Below are 19923 nucleotides of genomic sequence, written 5' to 3'. Positions count from 1 at the left end.
TGGAGACACAACAATTGCGATAAGATATGCGAATTAGCGACAATTTTCACTTGGAATCACACTGAATTTATATTCGCATATTTTATCGCAATTGCTGTGTCTCCAACTAGTTGCAGGCTGTCACAGCCCAATGAAATACTGGCTGAACTCACACTTCCTATCTCATGGAAACTGACTTGAGAAGGGTTCGTGACGGTTTTGCGACACCATCGACGCATTTGCAGCTATTTTGAGAGAAATTTTGTCGCGTGAATTTTTTGAACATGTTCAAAATTTCAGCGACGAAGGAGCGACACTTTGCGACTCATGCGAGGAAATTGAGAGGCCCCGCGAATGTTTCAAGACACTTTTGAAACTCTCTCGCGAATGACGTTCGCAATTTGTCGCAAGCTGTCACAGCCCAGTGAGATACTGGCTTTAGGAGTAATTTTCCTACTTGTTTGCTGGGCAGCTAACATTCCAGACACAAAATCTGCTCATCCCAGGCATCCAAGCCACTCATTCATCCTCCTCTGACGTCTCTATTACATACAGTGAGAGATGGCATGTGCTCCTCTGCTGACCTGAGACCAGTCCTCTATGGGATAAACTCAACATCTGGGTGTCTGATGCCTGTCAGTTTGCTTAATCTCAGCGAGTGCAGCCAGCTCAGGTGAGCGCTATAATCCACTTCCTGTCCTTCAAAGAATAGTCCGGTGATTATTTGTACAGCTCTCTACTCAGTGTAGTTGATCAGCTATGAGGCTGAAGAGTAACAGAAAGGTCCATTCCACCCAACATAGACTTGATAAGGTTTGTTTTTGGACAGTGTAACTTTCTGTAAACGTGATCGAACGTTTAATGTGGAGCTGAACACTGCACCATTACGCAGGCAGCCATCTTGGACAACCAGGGACTTTTTTTTCCCTCCCTCCATTGTGCAAGTTGTATCCTCCTTCACTTGGTGGTCATTTTATAGAATGCCCTGTAGGCCCCATCTCCCAAAGTTTTAAGGTGGAATTTGTATTTAGTCGAAGACTTTTGGGTGAGATCGACTTCCAGTCAGGCTTCTAGTATTCGAGTCCAGGACTCGGACCCTAATTTTAAAGTGCATATTCTGGACCAATTTCATTTTTTCTTTTTAAATATGAAAGTATGTCCCTTTACACACTCATCCAGAAGGGTAATTTTGCACAAGGCCATCTGTCTACATCAGAAAAAAATATAAAATAACAAAACTCGTCTGGAAAAATCCCAAGGGAGTCTGGAGCCAGATTTGTGACGTTACCTGCGGAAGCGCCAGCAGGCTGCGGGAGCTTTGCACGGTTTCAGTGCACAGCCTGTGTAGACCAAGCGCTCCCATTTCTCTCTCATTGTCCGGTCTTTTGGAAAACGATGAGTACTAATCCCATCAAGATTGGTGTTGCTACACCCTCCTACGATACATCTATTAACCATTTTAATAATTACGCGATAACGTTGAAGAAATTAGCAGAAAACCACCAGGTCGTTTTCTCATAAACAAACCAGCGCTGACGTAGGATTCAGAGGGAGGCGTCCTGCACGTGACGTCACGAAAATCAATGTTTGCCGGGAAATCCAAATGGCAAGTTTTTTCAGAGGCGGACCAATTCACCTCAAATGGCTTGATTTCAACTGAATTTTTCTGGTATTGCGCAAGGTAAAAAAAATTGCAGAGAATGCAGAATGTGACAGATATTTGACCAAAGTTTAATATAAAATAGGAGAATTATATTGATCTTGCTCCTGAATTTACCCGTGATATGCACTTTAAGGACCCATGACTTGACTTGGACTTAAGTACTGATGACTCAGACTCGCGCATTAAAGGTGGGGTACGAGATTTTTTTCAGGAGTATTTTTTACCATATTGCTTGAAAAGCTCCTCACACCCATGTTGCAAGCAGTACAATAGAAGGTTTGACCCAAAAACGAAATATTTTAATCCAGTCTACAGTGTAAAATAAAGGAAAAACGCCATCCAATCCTATCGGTGTACCACCTCAAAATGATTGGATACTGACACGTCAATCAGACTGAAGCCCGCGAGCAGCCCTCTGTGTGTGTGTGTGTGTGTGTGTGTGTGTGTGTGTGAGAGAGCGAGCAGCCCCTCCCCCAACCCGCGCGCTGCGAGCAGAGTGTCACAGGATTTTCTCAGTGCGCTCCCTCCAAACAACGGGGATTTACACGAAAACGGAAGGAGATATTCACAAAATTCTTTCACAGTAAGCGCCACAAGGCTCTCCTGAACACACTGATGTAATTGTTTTGTCTGCAGTGTAAAAACTGAGGTCACTAGAGCGAGTTAAAAACGAGTGACTTTTCTGCCAAGTTTATAATGGCAGTCTATGGGGCTGCGCGGCTGTCCTCTCCTCACTTTCAGGCTTCTCATTCAAAAACTGCAAGTCCTATCGTGTAGGTAGACACATTGTGTGAATCAGGACAAGTGTGGCTACTACTTTTGAGAAAATTATGTGTGTGGAGTGAAAATTGGGGCTGAAAACACAGTTTAAATGAGAAAGTTTGAGCTATTTTTCCAAGCTCTCTCCACTGGTGTGTAATGCAATAGACACCCATTATAAAGCCTGATTTTCTCAGGCTTTATAAAGGGGAGGAAGGGTGGAGACGCGGGGGGTGGGAGCATGGCGAGGGCGGGCGTGTTTCTTTTCAAAATATGGCTTGCGGGAACCGTTATTCCAAAATCTCGTACCCCCACCATTCGGACTCTGATTTTTTCTTTATTTTTTTGTAACATGCCATAATAATTTGGCATAAGATATTTATATCTACATTCATTTTTGTACTAATTTCGTGCAAGAGTGTCACACCTGCATGCCTTGGCGCGTGCATCAGATAGACTCTCGGGTGCGCTCCGCACAGCGCACGCACCAAGTGGACTCTCGTGCGCGTGCCATAAACCGTTTCACATAATAAAGGCAGCAACAGCCACCGTCAAATGGTGCGGTTGGAGTCTTGTTCTCGGACTTGACTCGAAATTTTCTTGAATGACTTGGACTTGACTCGGACTTGAACAGTGAGGACTCGAGACTGGACTCGGACTCGAGGTTTAGTGACTTGACTTCAACACTGCTTCCAGTGCAATGTTATCCTTGTAGCAAAACGAAAGAGAATCCTCGACACGAAATAGGTCTTAGATTATTGACTACATTTGATAAAAACTGCACAAAATAGTGTTTTGTTTTTTCCCCCCCTGCACCATGACTTTAAAATAGCTCTATGGAATAGAAAATATAGAAATTGCCGTGTAGTTTCAAAGACTATACCAGAGACAACTGCTCTAAGATTACAAGGGAAGCCCAGCTTCCTGTAAAATGTCATGAAAATGTTTGTTAAATATCTATTTACATGACTTAACTCTCTTATTCCGAATTGATATTTTGTGCTAAAAAGTGCTCAGCTTTACGGCTAGTTCTTTCAGCAGTTATTTCTCGCTGGTCGTCATAATCTGTTAACGGTCCCCCCCCCATAAAAGCCTGTGGAAGCACGACCCATTGAAAACCCACTGGTGCTCAGCATCTTTGTAGTTTAATACCACTACAGGATATGCTTTGATCTTAGTGCAGCAAAGCTAGACATTTATTGGACAATATGCTTTTAAAACATAATTTCCGGACACCCGGCTTCACTGGGAGTCTATGGAGAGACTCTGACAGTAAGGCAGGACTGGACGCTGGGCTTCTGTATGATAATTTTAAGAACTCCTAAATCTCTTTTGAATGTCATGTGACTGACAGCGTTTTAAAATTATACGTCGCATCAATCGGAGGGATTCAAGCTCAGTCCAGGCAATGTGTTGGCAACTGAAGTCACGAGACTGGCTACTGCTCATTCTCATTCTTTTCCTACCAATATATGGTTCCTATTTCCATTTGTGTACATACTGTAAATAAAATTGTAAATATAGAGTTTGTGACCTTGCTTTCGTTTCAATTCAGTCAAGGCTGTTTATTTTAAGCCAGGCAATAGAGGGGAAATCTAGCTAGCTAGGTAGCTGTTAGCTGTGCGAAATGGCAAACATTGCTAATGTTGTCGACCTGATTTTTGGAGAAGACTTGATTTTGATGCTCTTCCTTACGAGGAAAGGATTAAATTAAACAGGGCAGATCAATGCCCAAGATTGATTTAAATTCAGAAGTCAGGGAGACACGATCACTCATTTCAGCTGTCTTGGTACCGTATGATAAAGTAAACTGGTTAACTGGGAGTGCTTTGACCACAAGTATGTCCTGTTGGCCTCGTCTCTTAATGAGATGATCCCAGGGATGGATTATTTGGTCAAAACTGGGTTTTGGACATTTGGCCAACTTTGACAGGGCATATAAAAGGCATGAGAAAAGCAAGGAACACTTAAAATCATGTGCACAATTAAGTTAATGTGGTAGAGTCGGAGTAGAACACGGCAGAATTCGCATATATAAGTAACAACAAATTGACAAATAACAAATAATTGAAAAATTGTATTACGTAGACCTAAAACTGAGCTTCCTTTATTTCAAAGACCACCAGCCGCCACTGCGCTATACTCATTTTAGTCTGCTTTGACATGCTAATAATATATTACAGCAGGGCTTTTCAAAGTGTGGGGTGCGCCTCCCCTAGGGGGCACCAGAGTTCTTCGGGGGGGCGCAACGTGAGGAAAAATAAACCAGAATAAGTTACTATTGTGGACATTTAACGAACTTCAGCTAGCCTTTGCCAGAGACAAAATGGATCGATTTTTAGTACCTAAAGCTACAGTGAGTGAGGAGACAGAGTCTGGGCCAAGCAAAAAAAGAAGGAAGTATGACCACGATTATTTAAAGTTTGGATTTTCATGGACTGGATCTGAAGATGCTCCACTGCCACAGTGTGTTGTCTGCCAAGAGGTGCTAGCTAACGATGCTATGAGATGTTTAAAATGTGTAAAACAAGATGTTAAAAAAAAGCACAGATGTTTAAAATGTGTAAAAGAAAAAAATAAAAATGTGTACAACAACCATTTTTTTAAATACGAATGGAACATTAAGTATAGGAACAACAAAAATTGTAAGGGGGGCGCTGTTGTTTATTTGCTCTCTGAGGGGGGGGCTGACTCTCCCACACTTTGAAAACCCCTGGATTACAGCATTGTGCCTTGACCTTGTTTCTTATTTCAGAGAAAGTGTTCGCTCCACTTTGGCTGCTCTAGTCCCTGCTATGTTGGTTTCCAGAACAGGCAAACCAGATTTCTCCACACTGACCAACTGGACCCATATCACTAGTGAGTATCTGTACAACCTGATGATTGTTACAATTTATTGTGAGAAAATGCTCTAATGGCTTTGAAGAATATTTGGATTTCTAATGACGTGCATCTAAAACATCATTTTTACTGTGAGCTAGTTAACAGTTATTCCATAAAATCAAGTAGTGCACGCGCCTCGTCGGCTATAAGCCATGGACGACGAGATTGAGTGGAATAACTGTTTTATTCTATCCACATTCACTGGATTTTGAGAAACGGAGCATTTTTGTTATTTTATTTATTTATTTTTTTGCAAATTTGAGAAATAAAAACTTTGTAGAAAACGTCCAAGAAAATAATTTCCGCTTGTAAACAAACCGGTGAAATGACAGTAGCAATTTGTGAAAAAAATGCTATAGTAATTCTTGAAAAATAAAATAACACGTTCCTACTATCAAATACTTTCATTCCACTTTTTTTTTGGGTGCTTTTATTTATTTTTTTTTGGTGGGGGGTGTTCTTTAGGTTTTTTTTGTTTCTTTGGCAGTTGGCAAACCAACTTAAAGATGCATTACTGCCACCAACTGGGCTGGAGTGTGGAACAGGGGATATTAGGGGGGACTATATTGTTTTAGCTAGTTCTGTTTCTTTTAAATACTTGAACAATTTGAGGTTTTGTTTTCGAGTAGAATTTTTATTTCATCCTTGATTGGTTCAGCAACACACACTGCCATTTTGTTTTTCTCTACTCTCTGTATATGAGCTGATATCCTAGTAGTAGAGTAGCCAGTAAGAGCGCGCGATTGCTCATATCCAGTGAACGTGGACAGAATAAACAGTTATATCAATTATATATACACATTAGTATTAATTTAAATTGTGAATTAATTGCTAAGAAACATATTAGTGAAAGATTTAAAATGTTTCTTTTTCTATTGTATTTTATATTTGTTCAATACTGCTATGGTTCGGGGGCGAAAAAATCTCTATTAAATGTTGGTAACTAAACATTTGGCAATCGTAGGTTCAGTAAAATTGACTTGTGGCTTGTATTTGCATATTGGAAAGTGATTTAGCTCTTAGATCTTATGACACATGAACACTTCTCAGTTACATGTTCAATATAATTACAAAAGTCATGTTTTTATAGCGTTTGACCTAAAATCAAGGTATGTATGCATGAACCTGTCAGTAAAATGTTTAACTATTTGAAAAGTGTTATATAAAATGTCTGCCATTTCTTGAAAACGTAGTACAGAAGTCTAATCAGACAGCAGGGGGCTCCAGGGGTGTGTGCACTGGCGTTCCAGCTCACCTCCATATTCACATCAGAAGTGTCGTCATGGGAACCATAGGTGGGGTACCACAAAAAATGATCCAGGCTGTGGAGATAAAGTAGGTCAATACTTAAAAAAATAACCCCAAAAAATCTTTTTCGTGTTTCACTGCTATGTTTAAGCTGAATCCAGTGAATCTGGTTTCTTCTTCTTTTAGTTTTAAGGAGTCTACATGGCGTTTAGAGTGTGATCCAGGTCAGGGAACCGTCTGTGTGACCCCAGACCTGACCCAGACTTTCCCTGTGACCTCTTCTGTGACCTTTACCGAGGCTCGTATCAGCACACAATCCCCCATGTCCAGGTGAATCAGAAACATTCACAGGTTCCACCGTGACTCTGACCAGCCAGATATATCCCATCTTGGCTTGCGTGGTGTATGGACTAGAAGGGTAACTACAGTGGTGCTTGAAAGTTTGTGAACCCTTTAGAATTTTCTATACTTCTGCATAAATATGACCTAAAACAACATCAGATTTTCACACAAGTCCTAAAAGTAGATAAAGAGAACCCAGTTAAACAAATGAGACAAAAATATTATACTTGGTCATTTATTTTTTGAGGAAAATGATCCAATATTACATATCTGTGAGTGGCAAAAGTATGTGAACCTCTAGGATTAGCAGTTAATTTGAAGGTGAAATTAAAGTCAGGTGTTTTCAATCAATGGGATGACAATCAGGTGTGAGTGGGCACCCTGTTTTATTTAAAGAACAGGGATCTATCAAAGTCTGATCTTCACAACACATGTTTATGGAAGTGTATCATGGCACGAAGAAAGGAGATTTCTGAGGACCTCAGAAAAAGCGTTGTTGATGCTTATCAGGCTGGAAAAGGTTACAAAACTATCTCTAAAGAGTTTGGACTCCACCAATCCACAGTCGGACATATTGTGTACAAATGGAGGAAATTCAAGACCATTGTTACCCTCCCCAGGAGTGGTCGACCAACAAAGATCACTCCAAGAGCAAGGCGTGTAATAGTCGGCGAGGTCACAAAAGACCCCAGGGTAACTTCTAAGCAACTGAAGGCCTCTCTCACATTGGCTAATGTTAATGTTTTATAAGTCCACCATCAGGAGAACACTGAACAGCAGTGGTGTGCATGGCAGGGTTGCAAGGAGAAAGCCACTGCTCTCCAAAAAAAACCCCATTGCTGCTCGCCTGCAGTTTGCTAAAGATCATGTGGACAAGCCAGAAGGCTATTGGAAAAATGTTTTGTGGATGGATGAGACCAAAATAGAACTTTTTGGTTTAAATGAGAAGCGTTATGTTTGGAGAAAGGAAAACACTGCATTCCAGCATAAGAAGCTTATCCCTTCTGTGAAACGTGGTGGTAGTATCATGGTTTGGGCCTCTTTTGCTGCATCTGGGCCAGGACGGCTTGCCATCATTGATGGAACAATGAATTCTGAATTATACTAGCGAATTCTAAAGGAAAATGTCAGGACATCTGTCCATGAACTGAATCTCAAGAGAAGGTGGGTCATGCAGCAAGACAACGACCCTAAGCGCACACGTCATTTCTACCAAAGAATGGTTAAAGAAGAATAAAGTGAATGTTTTGGAATGGCCAAGTCAAAGTCCTGACCTTAATCCAATGGAAATGTTGTGGAAGGACCTGAAGTGAGCAGTTCATGTGAGGAAACCACATTCCTCCAAGCCGGTGTGCAGGACTGATCAACCTTTACCGTAAACATTTAGTTGCAGTTATTGCTGCACAAGGGGGTCACACCAGATACTGAAAGCAAAGGTTCACATACTTTTGCCACTCCCAGATATGTAATATTGGATCATTTTCCTCAATAAATAAATAAATGACCAAGTATAATATTTTTGTCTCATTTGTTTAACTGGGTTCTCTTTATCTACTTTTAGGACTTGTGTGAAAATTTGATGATGTTTCAGGTCATATTTGTGCAAAAATATAGAAAATTCTAAAGGGTTCACAAACTTTCAAACACCACTGTACGTTTAGCACTTTGTTATAGTGCTAAAATGCAGGATCATGGGTAATTTCCTGAGGTGAGATGTATTGTCTGGTGGAAAAGCACTATTTTAAAAAAGAATTCTCAGTCCCTGATGAGAACCATAGGCAGCAAGGCATCACACTGCAGCTCCCTTTTGTTTCAAACCCATCTTCTGGTCTGTTTAAATCTCTCCCACTCATTGTGTAGGTTCTGAGATTGATTTGATTACCTTGGGACTGGTTGCTTTTCGTTGTCTTTGGATTAGCTCTCTGCCTTTGTCTGTCTGAGACTTTTTGTATAGCATCTGTGGAACGTTTCTCGATTACTGAATTATACTTTTTCTTGGAACCTGATCACTGTAATTACTTCACCGCACACTCCTGCACATAGCTCCTCGCAGCCCTGCTGAGTCAGACTTCCTCCCTTCCTGAAGTTTCAAACCTAATCCAGACGCTCCAAGTTCTCGAAAGCCGTCTTACATAATCATACAAATAACTTATTTATTTATTTATTTTTAATCCCCCGTTGGCCGAAAGGCCCGAAAGGGGGATTATGTCGTGGCAATGTCCGTCTGTCCCGGGAAGGGTGCTCACCTTCTGAAATCAACTCCTCTCACAATTTTTGGAGAAATTTCACAAAACTTGGTAGAATTATTTGTTATATGTCGGAAATACATACATTGCAATTTCGTTAAATTCTGTCACATTTTACCAGAGTTACAGCCCTTGATAAACAAAATTATACTTTGACAATTTCATGAGAGTGTGTTTTTCCTTCTGAAATCAACTCCTCACAATTTTTGGAGGAATTTCACGAAATTTGGCAAAAGGCTTTGTTATGTCAGTAGTACGCATATTGTAATTTTGTTCAATTCAGTCGCATTTTACCAGAGTTACAGCCCTTGATTAACAACTTTGTACTTTCACAATTTCATGAAGGTGTGCTTGCGTTCTGACATCAACTCCTCTCACAATTTTTGGACGAATTTCTCGAAGCTTGGTAAAAGGCCTTGTTATATGACGGTAATATGCATATTGCAATTTTAATTTAATTTGTGAAAATTTTCCCAGAGTTTTGACCCTTGATTAAATAACTTGTACTTTGACAATTTCATGAGGGTGTACGTTCTTCTGAAATCAACTCCTCTCACAATTTGTGGAGGAATTTCACCAAACTTGGTAAAAGGCTTTGTTATATGACAGTTATACACATATTGAAATTTCATTTAATTTGGGCAAATTTTACCAGAGTTATGCCCTTGATTATTAACAAACTTGTACTTTTGGCAATTTCATCAAGGTGCGCTTGCTTTCTGAAATCAACTTCCCTCACAATTTTTTTTATCCCCCGCTGGCCGAAAGACCTGAAGAGGGGTTATGTCGTGGCGATTTCCGTTTGTCCGTCCATCCATCCCGGGAAGGGTACTCACATTCTGAAATCAACTCCTCTCACAATTTTTGGAGGAATTTCATGAAACTTGACAGGATTCTTTGTTCTATGTCGGCAGTACGCATATTGCAATTTTGTTAAATTCAGTCGCATTTTACCAGAGTCATGGCAGAGTTGCCAGTGGGGGATATTGTGCTCACAGAGCACTCTTGTTAAAACCATGGTGCTATTGAATTCCTAATGCTGGTAGGTCAGAAGGTGTTGATTAATTTCCTGTAACTGTATTAGTATTAAAACACTTGTTCTAATATGTTATTGTTTCTATAGTAACAGTGCAGGTTGATGATGTGGCAGTGGGGGCGTGGCCAAGCGTCGGTTTGTGAATGGAGGGTGGCGTCAGGGAAGGTGACTGGCAAAGTCAGTACACCTGTTGTTAATTAACATTGTGTGTGTGTGTGTGTGTGTGTGTGTGTGTGTATTGCAGTAAAGACGGAAGGTAGAAAAGGAGGGAGAGGGTGATGAGAGGGGGCTCTCCTGACCAGAACGTGTGTGTGAGTTTAACCAAGCTGAAAAGCAATAGGAAAAACTGAAAATAAAGCCTGTGTTGACACTATTTCCCTGATGTGGGTGGAATACTGAAGCACAGCAGGTGGGAAATAGCCTGGAAAATCCCATGCTGCTTTGCACAATCGTTCTGATCTGAAAAGACAGCATGGAAACTATGGTCTAAAGCAGGGGTCTTCAATCCTATCCGCAAAGGGCCGGTGTAGCTGCAGGCTTTCATTACAGCCAAATTGGAGGCTCACTTGATTGTTGACTGGAGACGAGGGTGAAATGATTAAACAAGTGAAATCAGGTGTAGCTCCTGCTTGGTTGGAATGAAAGCCTGCAGCCACACTGGCCCTTTGTGGATAGGATTGAAGACCCCTGGTCTAAAGGCTCGCCTGAGTTAGGGAGCCAATCAGAGAGTGGGGAGGGGTGGAAAGACGGTGACGCGTACTACTTTATTTGGGACTGTTTACGGATCACCTTTAACATGGCGGCGAGCAATACGAACCAAACTTTTGATCAAGCTTTAGACACTGTTCTGAATAGTTTAGAGCGAAAGTTTGTTTTGCCTTCTCTTCTCTTCTTCGCCTCTTCGTCTTCTTCGTCGCTCTAACTAAGTCACCGGGTACAACTGTCATGATTGGCCATGGGCTACGTATACGCCAAATGATAGACATTCGCAACGTCCAATAAACGGCCGTTGACAATCGTAAACCACACCTCCCCTACGAGAAATTCAATAGGCGGATTCCAAACCATATTTCACTTGTGATATGATCTGGTGTTAACCAGACTAGGTGGGAAATGGTGTCAGCACAGGTTTTATTTTCAGTTTTTCCGACTGCTTTTCAGCTTGGTTAAACTCCCACACATGCGCACGTTCTGGTCGGGAGAGCCCCCTCACGTCGCTCTCTTCCTCCTTTTCTACCTTCCATCTTCACCACAACACACACAACGTTAACTGACAACGGGTGTACTGACTTTGCCAGTCACCTTCCCTGACGCTGCCCTCCATTCACAAACCGATGCTTGGCCACGTCCCCACTGCCACAGATGTGTATGGTACTTTGTATGACAAAGAAAAATGTTTATTTAATACTAATGGAAGGAGTCTCCAGTGTCAGAGGTAAGAAACTTTTTTTTTTTTGGGTGGAACAAGTGGCACTAGCCAATCATGGGCGTCTGTGAGCTCATGTATGCAGAGTTTGGCGGATAGCAGTTTCCTCCGAGTGTGTTACGCCGTCCCTGGTGTTGTATAAGCAGCAGTTCGAAGAGATGCAGTCGGCTGAATTCGCATGCCTCAGAGGAAGCAAGTGATAGCCTTCGCCATCCCTCCCTGATTAGTAGCTGTCTGGTGGGAGGGAATTAGCCAGGATTAAATTAGGGAGAAAATCAGGGAAAGAAAAAAATTACTGGTAAAATTTTGCACCTCGTGTCCAGGATTTTGAATGAAAAAAAGAGAGCGATGAATGTTTATAACTGTTACGTTAAAAAAAAAAATCTAACAATGATAAATATGTAGGTTTGCATGGTAGAAGCAGAACGAATCATTCCAGGAAGTGCGCTTGTAATAAAATAATCAACTCTGGAGTCGTTACAGTATTAACGACTCCATTGTTACAGTATTTAGTTCTTATGTGACATCTTTGTCCCTCACGCCATCAGACTGTACAACTCCTCTCTGGCGGGGAGGAGGGGTAACAAGAGGACAGAAGATGGGAAGGAGCAGTAGCCTAGCCTAACAATAAGCAATACCGGACAATGTGCAATATAAAGTGCAATATCTCTCCTGCCGCCGCCCCCCCTTCTCCCCCCCTTTTCCCCCCCTCCATCCCCCCTTCCTCTCTTCCCCATATCTTATTCTCTTTATATTTGTATATGTAAATACTTAATTTATTTTAATTTATCTAGAAGTTTTCTCTATTTCTTTTCTCTGTTTATCTGTAATGATGCTGCTGGAATCTTAATTTCCCTGAGGGAACCCTCCCAAAGGGATCAATAAAGTTTTATCTAATCTATCTCTAATCTAATCTGAAATTTCAAATTTTATTTGTCACATACACAATCATACAGAGTATAACATGCAGTGAAATGCTTATTGCAGTGCTGCGTAGGTCATGAGGATAGTTTGGGGGGAGTGGTAAAAAAGGAGAGGGAGTAAAATAAATCTAATTTAAAAAAGGATAAAAAAAATAAAGAATGTGGAGATGGAGTGCTCTGCAAAATATACACAATATACACTGTAGAATATGCAATGTACAGAATAAATATGTTATTTACCAGCTGGGAAGTCTGTATCGTGAAATACCGTGACCGAGGTCTTGAAAGTACTGACCGAGGCCCTCTGGGCCGAGGTCAGTATTCAAGGCCAAGGTCACGGTATTTCACCATACGGACCGACCTTAAGCTGGTAAATAATACATTTACTTTTTTCTTTACCAAATTCTAACAGAAAACGAGAGCGCCCGAAAGGGAACACAGAGACGAGCCGCCATTTTGAATCCTCATTCACGGCTGTAATGCAAATGGCTTCCTCCTCGGTATACAAGTGCACTTCCATGGCAGGAAAAAAAACTACATTTTGCCGCCTATGTAGTCCCCTATTTATACAAAATTGAGTCATTCAGGATTCAACCATGTTTTTGCTCGGCATTAGCAACAGTTACAGGTTTTTAGCTTTCTCCTGAAATGTTTTCTTTTATTTCTTCTTCCTCAGGGTAGTAAAACTCGCTTTCGCTGTGAACACTGTCATTATCGCTATCCATGATGTAAAATTAATGCTATTCTCCTGAGAAATGCGAAAATAAATGTTGACAAAAATTGCTACGATGTTTGTTGTTGTGAACGAGCAAGTCACCAGAAGTCCATAACTGGGGACCCGCTCGTCAGCCAATCAGAGCACAGGATTTGATGGAAACCGGACCGCGAAAAAAATAATTAAGTTATTCCACGAAATGGAGTCGTACATGAGCTGATAGCCGCAGAGATGCGTAGCACCAAGTCGGCTATAAGCCATGTATGACGATATTGAGTGGAATAACTGTTTTATCCTATCCAAATTCACTGGATTTTGAGATTTATTTTTTGCAAATTCGATAAATAAAAGCTTCATAAAAAACGTTCAACAAAATCATTTCCGCTTAGAATGTAAACAAACCGGCGAAATGACAGGAGCACTTTGTGAAAAATGCTATAATTATTGAAAAGTAAAGACATGTTCTCACCATCAAATACTTTCATTCCATATTTTGTTGCTTTATTTTTGGGGGTTTTGTTTTTGAGTAGAGTTTTTATTTTGTCCTCGATTGGTTCAGGAACACGCTCCGGCATTTTGTTTTTCTCTACTCTCGGTATATGAGCTGATAGCCTAGTAGTAGCCAATCCAAGCACGTGATTGCTCATATCCAGTGAACGTGGATAGAATAAGTATAAATATACTGCACTGTAATGAATATGTTGAAATGTACATTGCACTATAATTAGGTTGCACAAAGATGTGTAATTGCTATACAAATGTACTGTACAGTGGGGCAAAAAAGTATTTAGTCAGCCACCAATTGTGCAAGTTCTCCCACTTAAAAAGATGAGAGAGGCCTGTAATTTTCATCATAGGTACACTTCAACTATGAGAGACAGAATGGGGGGAAAGAATCCAGGAAATCGCATTGTAGGATTTTTAATGAATTAATTGGTAAATTCCTCTGTAAAATAAGTATTTGGTCACCTACAAACAAGCAAGATTTCTGGCTCTCACAGACCTGTAACTACTTCTTTAAGAGGTTCCTCTGTCCTCCACTTGTTACCTGTATTAATGGCACCTGTTTGAACTCGTTATCAGTATAAAAGACACCTGTCCACAACCTCAAGGGCTACGTTCACACTGCAGGCTGAAGTGACTCAAATCCGATCTTTTCGCCCATATGTGACCTGTATCCGATCTTTTATTGACAATATGAACGACACAGATCCGATTTTTTCAAATCCGACCCAGGCCGTTTGGATATGTGGTGCTAATTCCGATCCCTATCCGCTCTTTTCATATGCGACTTCAGTCTGAACCGCCAGGTCGCATTCATCCGACTTGCACGTCATCAACAAGCCACAAACGTCACTATTCTGCGCTGTAGGCGGCGGGTCTCTCAAAAAAAGTTACAACAACATGGCGCATAATCACGGGCGCAGATAGAGGGTGGGACTCGTCCCACCCAGATTTAAATTCACCTCGCTCGGTCCCCCCCACTTATAGGGAGGAAAAAACGTCTATGCTGTCTTTCTTTGCATAAGGCAAACCTCACGGAAAAATCAAAAGACTAATTACCATTCGGTTTATTGAGGTGCACAGCAGTGTATACATAGTTGCAACAAATCACATAAAACAAAAGAAAGACTGATATTCGGTTGGTTGAGCTGCGCAGACTGCACAGGTTGCGAGCTCGAGCTTGGTTGCTATGGTTACTAACAACAAGTTTGACAGGCATATCGGGGTTGGGGTTGGTTTGCTGGCAGCTTTGTCCCCCCCAGTTCAAAAAACGTATCTGCGCCCCTGCGCATGACATCAATGCGAGGGACGCTTCGGGCTGTGAAGGTTCTGAATCTTCTCAATGGAAGGACGCAGAGGTTAGGGAGCTGATTTCCATTTGGGGGGATGCAGCTATTCAAGCTAGATTGGATGGGTCATACCGCAACCGGGCGGTTTTACTTCCGTAAACACTGGCCATGCTCACTGCGTGTGACGTCGTCGTATCCTGCAATGCGCATGCGGAACACTTTTAGGTCGCTTTTCGTTCATACTGAGGATCACATACAAGTCGCATATATTTGTTAATGTGAACGACCTCACAAAAAAATCGGATTTCACAAAAAAATCGGAATTGAGCATTAAGCCTTGCAGTGTGAACGTAGCGAAAAGTCACACTCCAAACTGCACTATGGCCAAGACCAAAGAGCTGTCAAAGGACACCAGAAACAAAATTGTAGACCTGCACCAAGCTGGGAAGACTGAATCTGAAATAGGTAAGCAGCTTGGTGTGAAGAAATCAACTGTGGGAGCAATTATTAGAAAATGGAAGACATACAAGACCACTAATAATCTCCCTCGATCTGGGGCTCCACGCAAGATCTCACCCCGTGGGGTCAAAATGATCACAAGAACAGTGAGCAAAAATCCTAGAACCACACGGGGGGACCTAGTGAATGACCTGCAGAGAGCTGGGACCAAAGTAACAAAGGCTACCATCAGTAACACACTACGCCACCAGGGACTCAAATCCTGCAGCGCCAGACGTGTCCCCCTGCTTAAGCCAGTACATGTCCAGGTCCGTCTGAAGTTTGCTAGAGAGCATTTGGATGATCCAGAAGAGGATTGGGAGAATGTCATATGGTCAGATGAAACCAAAATAGAACTTTTTGGTAAAAATTCAATTTGTCGTGTTTGGAGGAGAAAGAATGCTGAGTTGCATCCAAAGAACACCATACCTACTGTGAAGCATGGGGGTGGAAACATCATGCTTTGGGGCTGTTTTTCTGCAAAGGGACCAGGATGACTGATCCGTGTAAAGGAAAGAATGAATGGGGCCATGTATCGTGAGATTTTGAGTGAAAACCTCCTTCCATCAGCAAGGGCATTGAAGATGAAACGTGGCTGGGTCTTTCAGCATGACAATGATCCCAAACACACCGCCCGGGCAACGAAGGAGTGGCTTCGTAAGAAGCATTTCAAGGTCCTGGAGTGGCCTAGCCAGTCTCCAGATCTCAACCCCATAGAAAATCTTTGGAGGGAGTTGAAAGTCCGTGTTGCCCAGCGACAGCCCCAAAACATCACTGCTCTAGAGGAGATCTGCATGGAGGAATGGGCCAAAATACCAGCAACAGTGTGTGAAAACCTTGTGAAGACTTACAGAAAACGTTTGACCTCTGTCATTGCCAACAAAGGGTATATAACAAAGTATTGAGATGAACTTTTGTTATTGACCAAATACTTATTTTCCACCATAATTTGCAAATAAATTCTTTAAAAATCAGACAATGTGATTTTCTGGATTTTTTTTTCTCATTCTGTCTCTCATAGTTGAAGTGTACCTATGATGAAAATTACAGGCCTCTCTCATCTTTTTAAGTGGGAGAACTTGCACAATTGGTGACTGAATAAATACTTTTTTGCCCCACTATATATATTGTACTATAGTTAGATGAATTTATATGAAGAGGATGTAAGAGATGGAGGGGATGAGGGTAAAGTGGTGACGATGCCTAGTAGTTGTCTGTTGTCGTCCTTTATTGTTTGTTATTGTTACTGTTATTGTCCTGATTAAGAACCCAAATGGCCTGAAGGAAGAAGTTCCTCATTCTGTCCGTCTAATTTATTTTCTGCTTTAATTCCTGACTTTGTGGATGGGTTTAAGGTAAATGGCAACTGTCAAATATTCTTGATAGTATACACGGGATAAAAATAATCTCCAGTTCTCTTCTTGTGTTATTTCTCCACTCCAGGTTTAGCATTAACTTCACAGAGTTTGACTGTGACAGGAATGACGTGTGCTGGCCCGAGCTTGCCTTCCCTCTCACACCTTATTACACTGGTGAGACCTCACATGGCATACTGCGCTAAATATGTGTCATTTCAGGTTTCATTCATATGACTTTTCTTTAATTAACAATTGTCCGCCTCACGCTCGGTGAATAATAACCTCGACGTTGTCTCATTTATCATTCACCGATATTCACTGAGCCTGAGGCGGATAATTGTTTTAGTATAAATACACAGGTGATTTATTTTTAAAAATCGTATTCAAAAGTTTATTTCAATCTTCAAAAGCGGCATGCAAATGTAATAACGTCGCCACGTGGCCTTGTCACTTAACTACGCCGAGTCACATAAAATCCTTTGTTTTGCAGTCGATTAAAAATGAAATAGTTTTAGACCAAACTTCATAGCATCTTTAGTGCTTTTAGGAACAGCATTTTCTTTCATTTCATCATTTGTAATTCTTCCTGACTTACGGTGACAAAGCCATTGGCCGCCATTTTGCCGAGATGATTATTGGAAAATAGTCCGAATCTCTCGACCAATCAGTGCATGCAATTTCCTATAATTACCTCGGTATTTATACTAATAAGTAAGTATAATTAGGTGAATAAATATTATTTTGTGTTTTTGCTGGCAGGTGAGCCGTACTCTCAGGCTCTGGCTAAAGGACTCATCCTTGTCTTCTTCTTTATCGCTGCATCTGTCTTGGGAACACCATGGAGACAAATCAGACAGGCGTGGAGCAATAGCTCGCTCTAGAGTGTGTGTGTGTGTGTGTGTGTGTGTGTGTGTGTGTGTGTGTGTGTGTGTGTGTGTGAGAGAGACTGATTCCTGATAAAGTTCATGGAGGGGGAAAAAAGACTAATTCAGTATTAAGTCATGACCTGTGTTCGAAATCACTCACTATATAGGGCACTATATAGTGAGGACGCCATTTTGTAGTGCTGTCCGAAACCTTATTTACACCCTATATAGTGCACTCAAAGTATCCCACAATGCATCACAAAAAGTAGTGTACAGCGATGGTCACTAACCAAAGTGATATATCCCATCATGCATTGTGGTCGCGCTGAAAGAAATCAAATTAAAAGCCTCAAATTTGATTGAATAAAAGGCAGCAGCAAAGAAGAAAGAAAGGATTCAGCCTTGATTTAAAAGAACTGAAAGACGCAGGTACTCTGTATTGGTTAATGTTGGAAATGCGCTCAGTATAATATGGATTTATTATTTTGAAAACCCACCAGCCATAGACATATAAACACAGACGCCGCATTGAGCCTGGTGGCCCGTTGCTGTGATACGTCAGAGTGTCCGCCATATTGGATGTGGCAAATCTTCCCCGTAAACCAATGCAAGTAAATGGACTGAACTTCATAAAGCCCCTTTCTACAATAATATTTAACTCGATGCCTTTTATTCACCCATTAAGACACACACGTATATATTTGGGAAACAAACAGGCATCAAAACAACACATATAACTTTTAATGTGATGGTTATAAATAGTGTGCGAAATACCCTGTACACTGCAAACTAGCGACAGATACGCGATAGATACAGTGGTGCCTGAAAGTTTGTGAACCCTTTAGAATTTTCTATATTTCTGCATAAATATGACCTAAAACATCATCAGATTTTCACACAAGTCCTAAAAGTAGATAAAGAGAACCCAGTTAAACAAAGGAGACAAAAATATTATACTTGGTCATTTATTTATTGAGGAAAATGATCCAATATTACATATCTGTGAGTGGCAAAAGTATGTGAACCTTTGCTTTCAGTATCTGGTGTGACCCCCTTGTGCAGCAATAACTGCAGCTAAACGTTTCCGGTAACTGTTGATCAGTCCTGCACACCGGCTTGGAGGAATTTTAGCCCATTCCTCCATACAGAACAGCTTCAACTCTGGGATGTTGGTGGGTTTCCTCACATGAACTGCTCGCTTCAGGTCCTTCCACAACATTTTGATTGGATTAAGGTCAGGACTTTGACTTGCCCATTCAAAACATGAACTTTATTCTTCTTTAACCATTCTTTGGTAGAACAACTTGTGTGCTTAGGGTTGTTGTCTTGATGCATGACCCACCTTCTCTTGAGATTCAATTCATGGACAGATGTCCTGACATTTTCCTTTAGAATTCGCTGGTATAATTCAGAATTCATTGTTCCATCAATGATGGCAAGCCGTCCTGGCCCAGATGCAGCAAAACAGGCCCAAACCATGATACTACCACCACCATATTTCACAGATGGGATAAGGTTCTTATGCTGGAATGCAGTGTTTTCCTTTCTCCAAACATAACGCTTCTCATTTAAACCAAAAAGTTCTATTTTGGTCTCATTTGTCCACAAAACATGTTTCCAATAGCCTTCTGCTTGCCCATGTGATCTTTAGCAAACTGCAGACGAGCAGCAATGTTCTTTTTGGAGAGCAGTGGCTTTCTCTTTGCAACCCTGCCATGCACACTATTGTTGTTCAGTGTTCTCCTGATGGTGGACTCATGAACATTAACATTAGCCAATGTGAGAGAGACCTTCAGTTGCTTAGAAGTTACCCTGGGGTCCTTTGTGACCTCGCCGACTATTCCATGCCTTGCTCTTGGAGTGATCTTTGTTGGTCGACCACTCCTAGAGAGGTCAACAATGGTCTTGAATTTCCTCCATTTGTACACAATCTGTCTGACTGTGGATTGGTGGAGTCCAAACTCTTTAGAGATGGTTTTGTAACCTTTTCCTGCCTGATGAGCATCAACAACGCTTTTTCTGAGGTCCTCAGAAATCTCCTTTGTCTGTGCCGTGATACACTTCCACAAACGTGTTGTGAAGCTCAGACTTTGATAGATCCCTGTTCTTTAAATAAAACAGGGTGCCCACTCACACCTGATTGTCATCCCATTGATTGAAAACACCTGACTCTAATTTCACCTTCAAA

At 41.3% G+C, this 19923-nt stretch overlaps 1 protein-coding gene across 1 annotated transcript in view; it reads left to right on the top strand.

The window, feature by feature from the left end:
• tctn2 (tectonic family member 2) overlaps positions 1-18591 on the top strand; it is a 57865-nt gene extending 39274 nt beyond the window's left edge. Inside the window, exons 13-18 of the mRNA XM_060907413.1 lie at positions 535-652; positions 5157-5260; positions 6478-6619; positions 6719-6862; positions 16955-17043; positions 17629-18591. Of these exons, the coding sequence (XP_060763396.1) occupies positions 535-652; positions 5157-5260; positions 6478-6619; positions 6719-6862; positions 16955-17043; positions 17629-17750 (719 nt within the window). The 3' untranslated portion in view covers positions 17751-18591. The remainder of the gene's footprint in view (positions 1-534; positions 653-5156; positions 5261-6477; positions 6620-6718; positions 6863-16954; positions 17044-17628) is intronic.
• Positions 18592-19923: the final 1332 nt, after the last annotated feature.

This window comes from Neoarius graeffei, chromosome 24, assembly GCF_027579695.1.
Source record: "Neoarius graeffei isolate fNeoGra1 chromosome 24, fNeoGra1.pri, whole genome shotgun sequence".
Taxonomy (NCBI): domain Eukaryota; kingdom Metazoa; phylum Chordata; class Actinopteri; order Siluriformes; family Ariidae; genus Neoarius; species Neoarius graeffei.
This window is presented reverse-complemented; position numbering and strand designations above follow the sequence as displayed.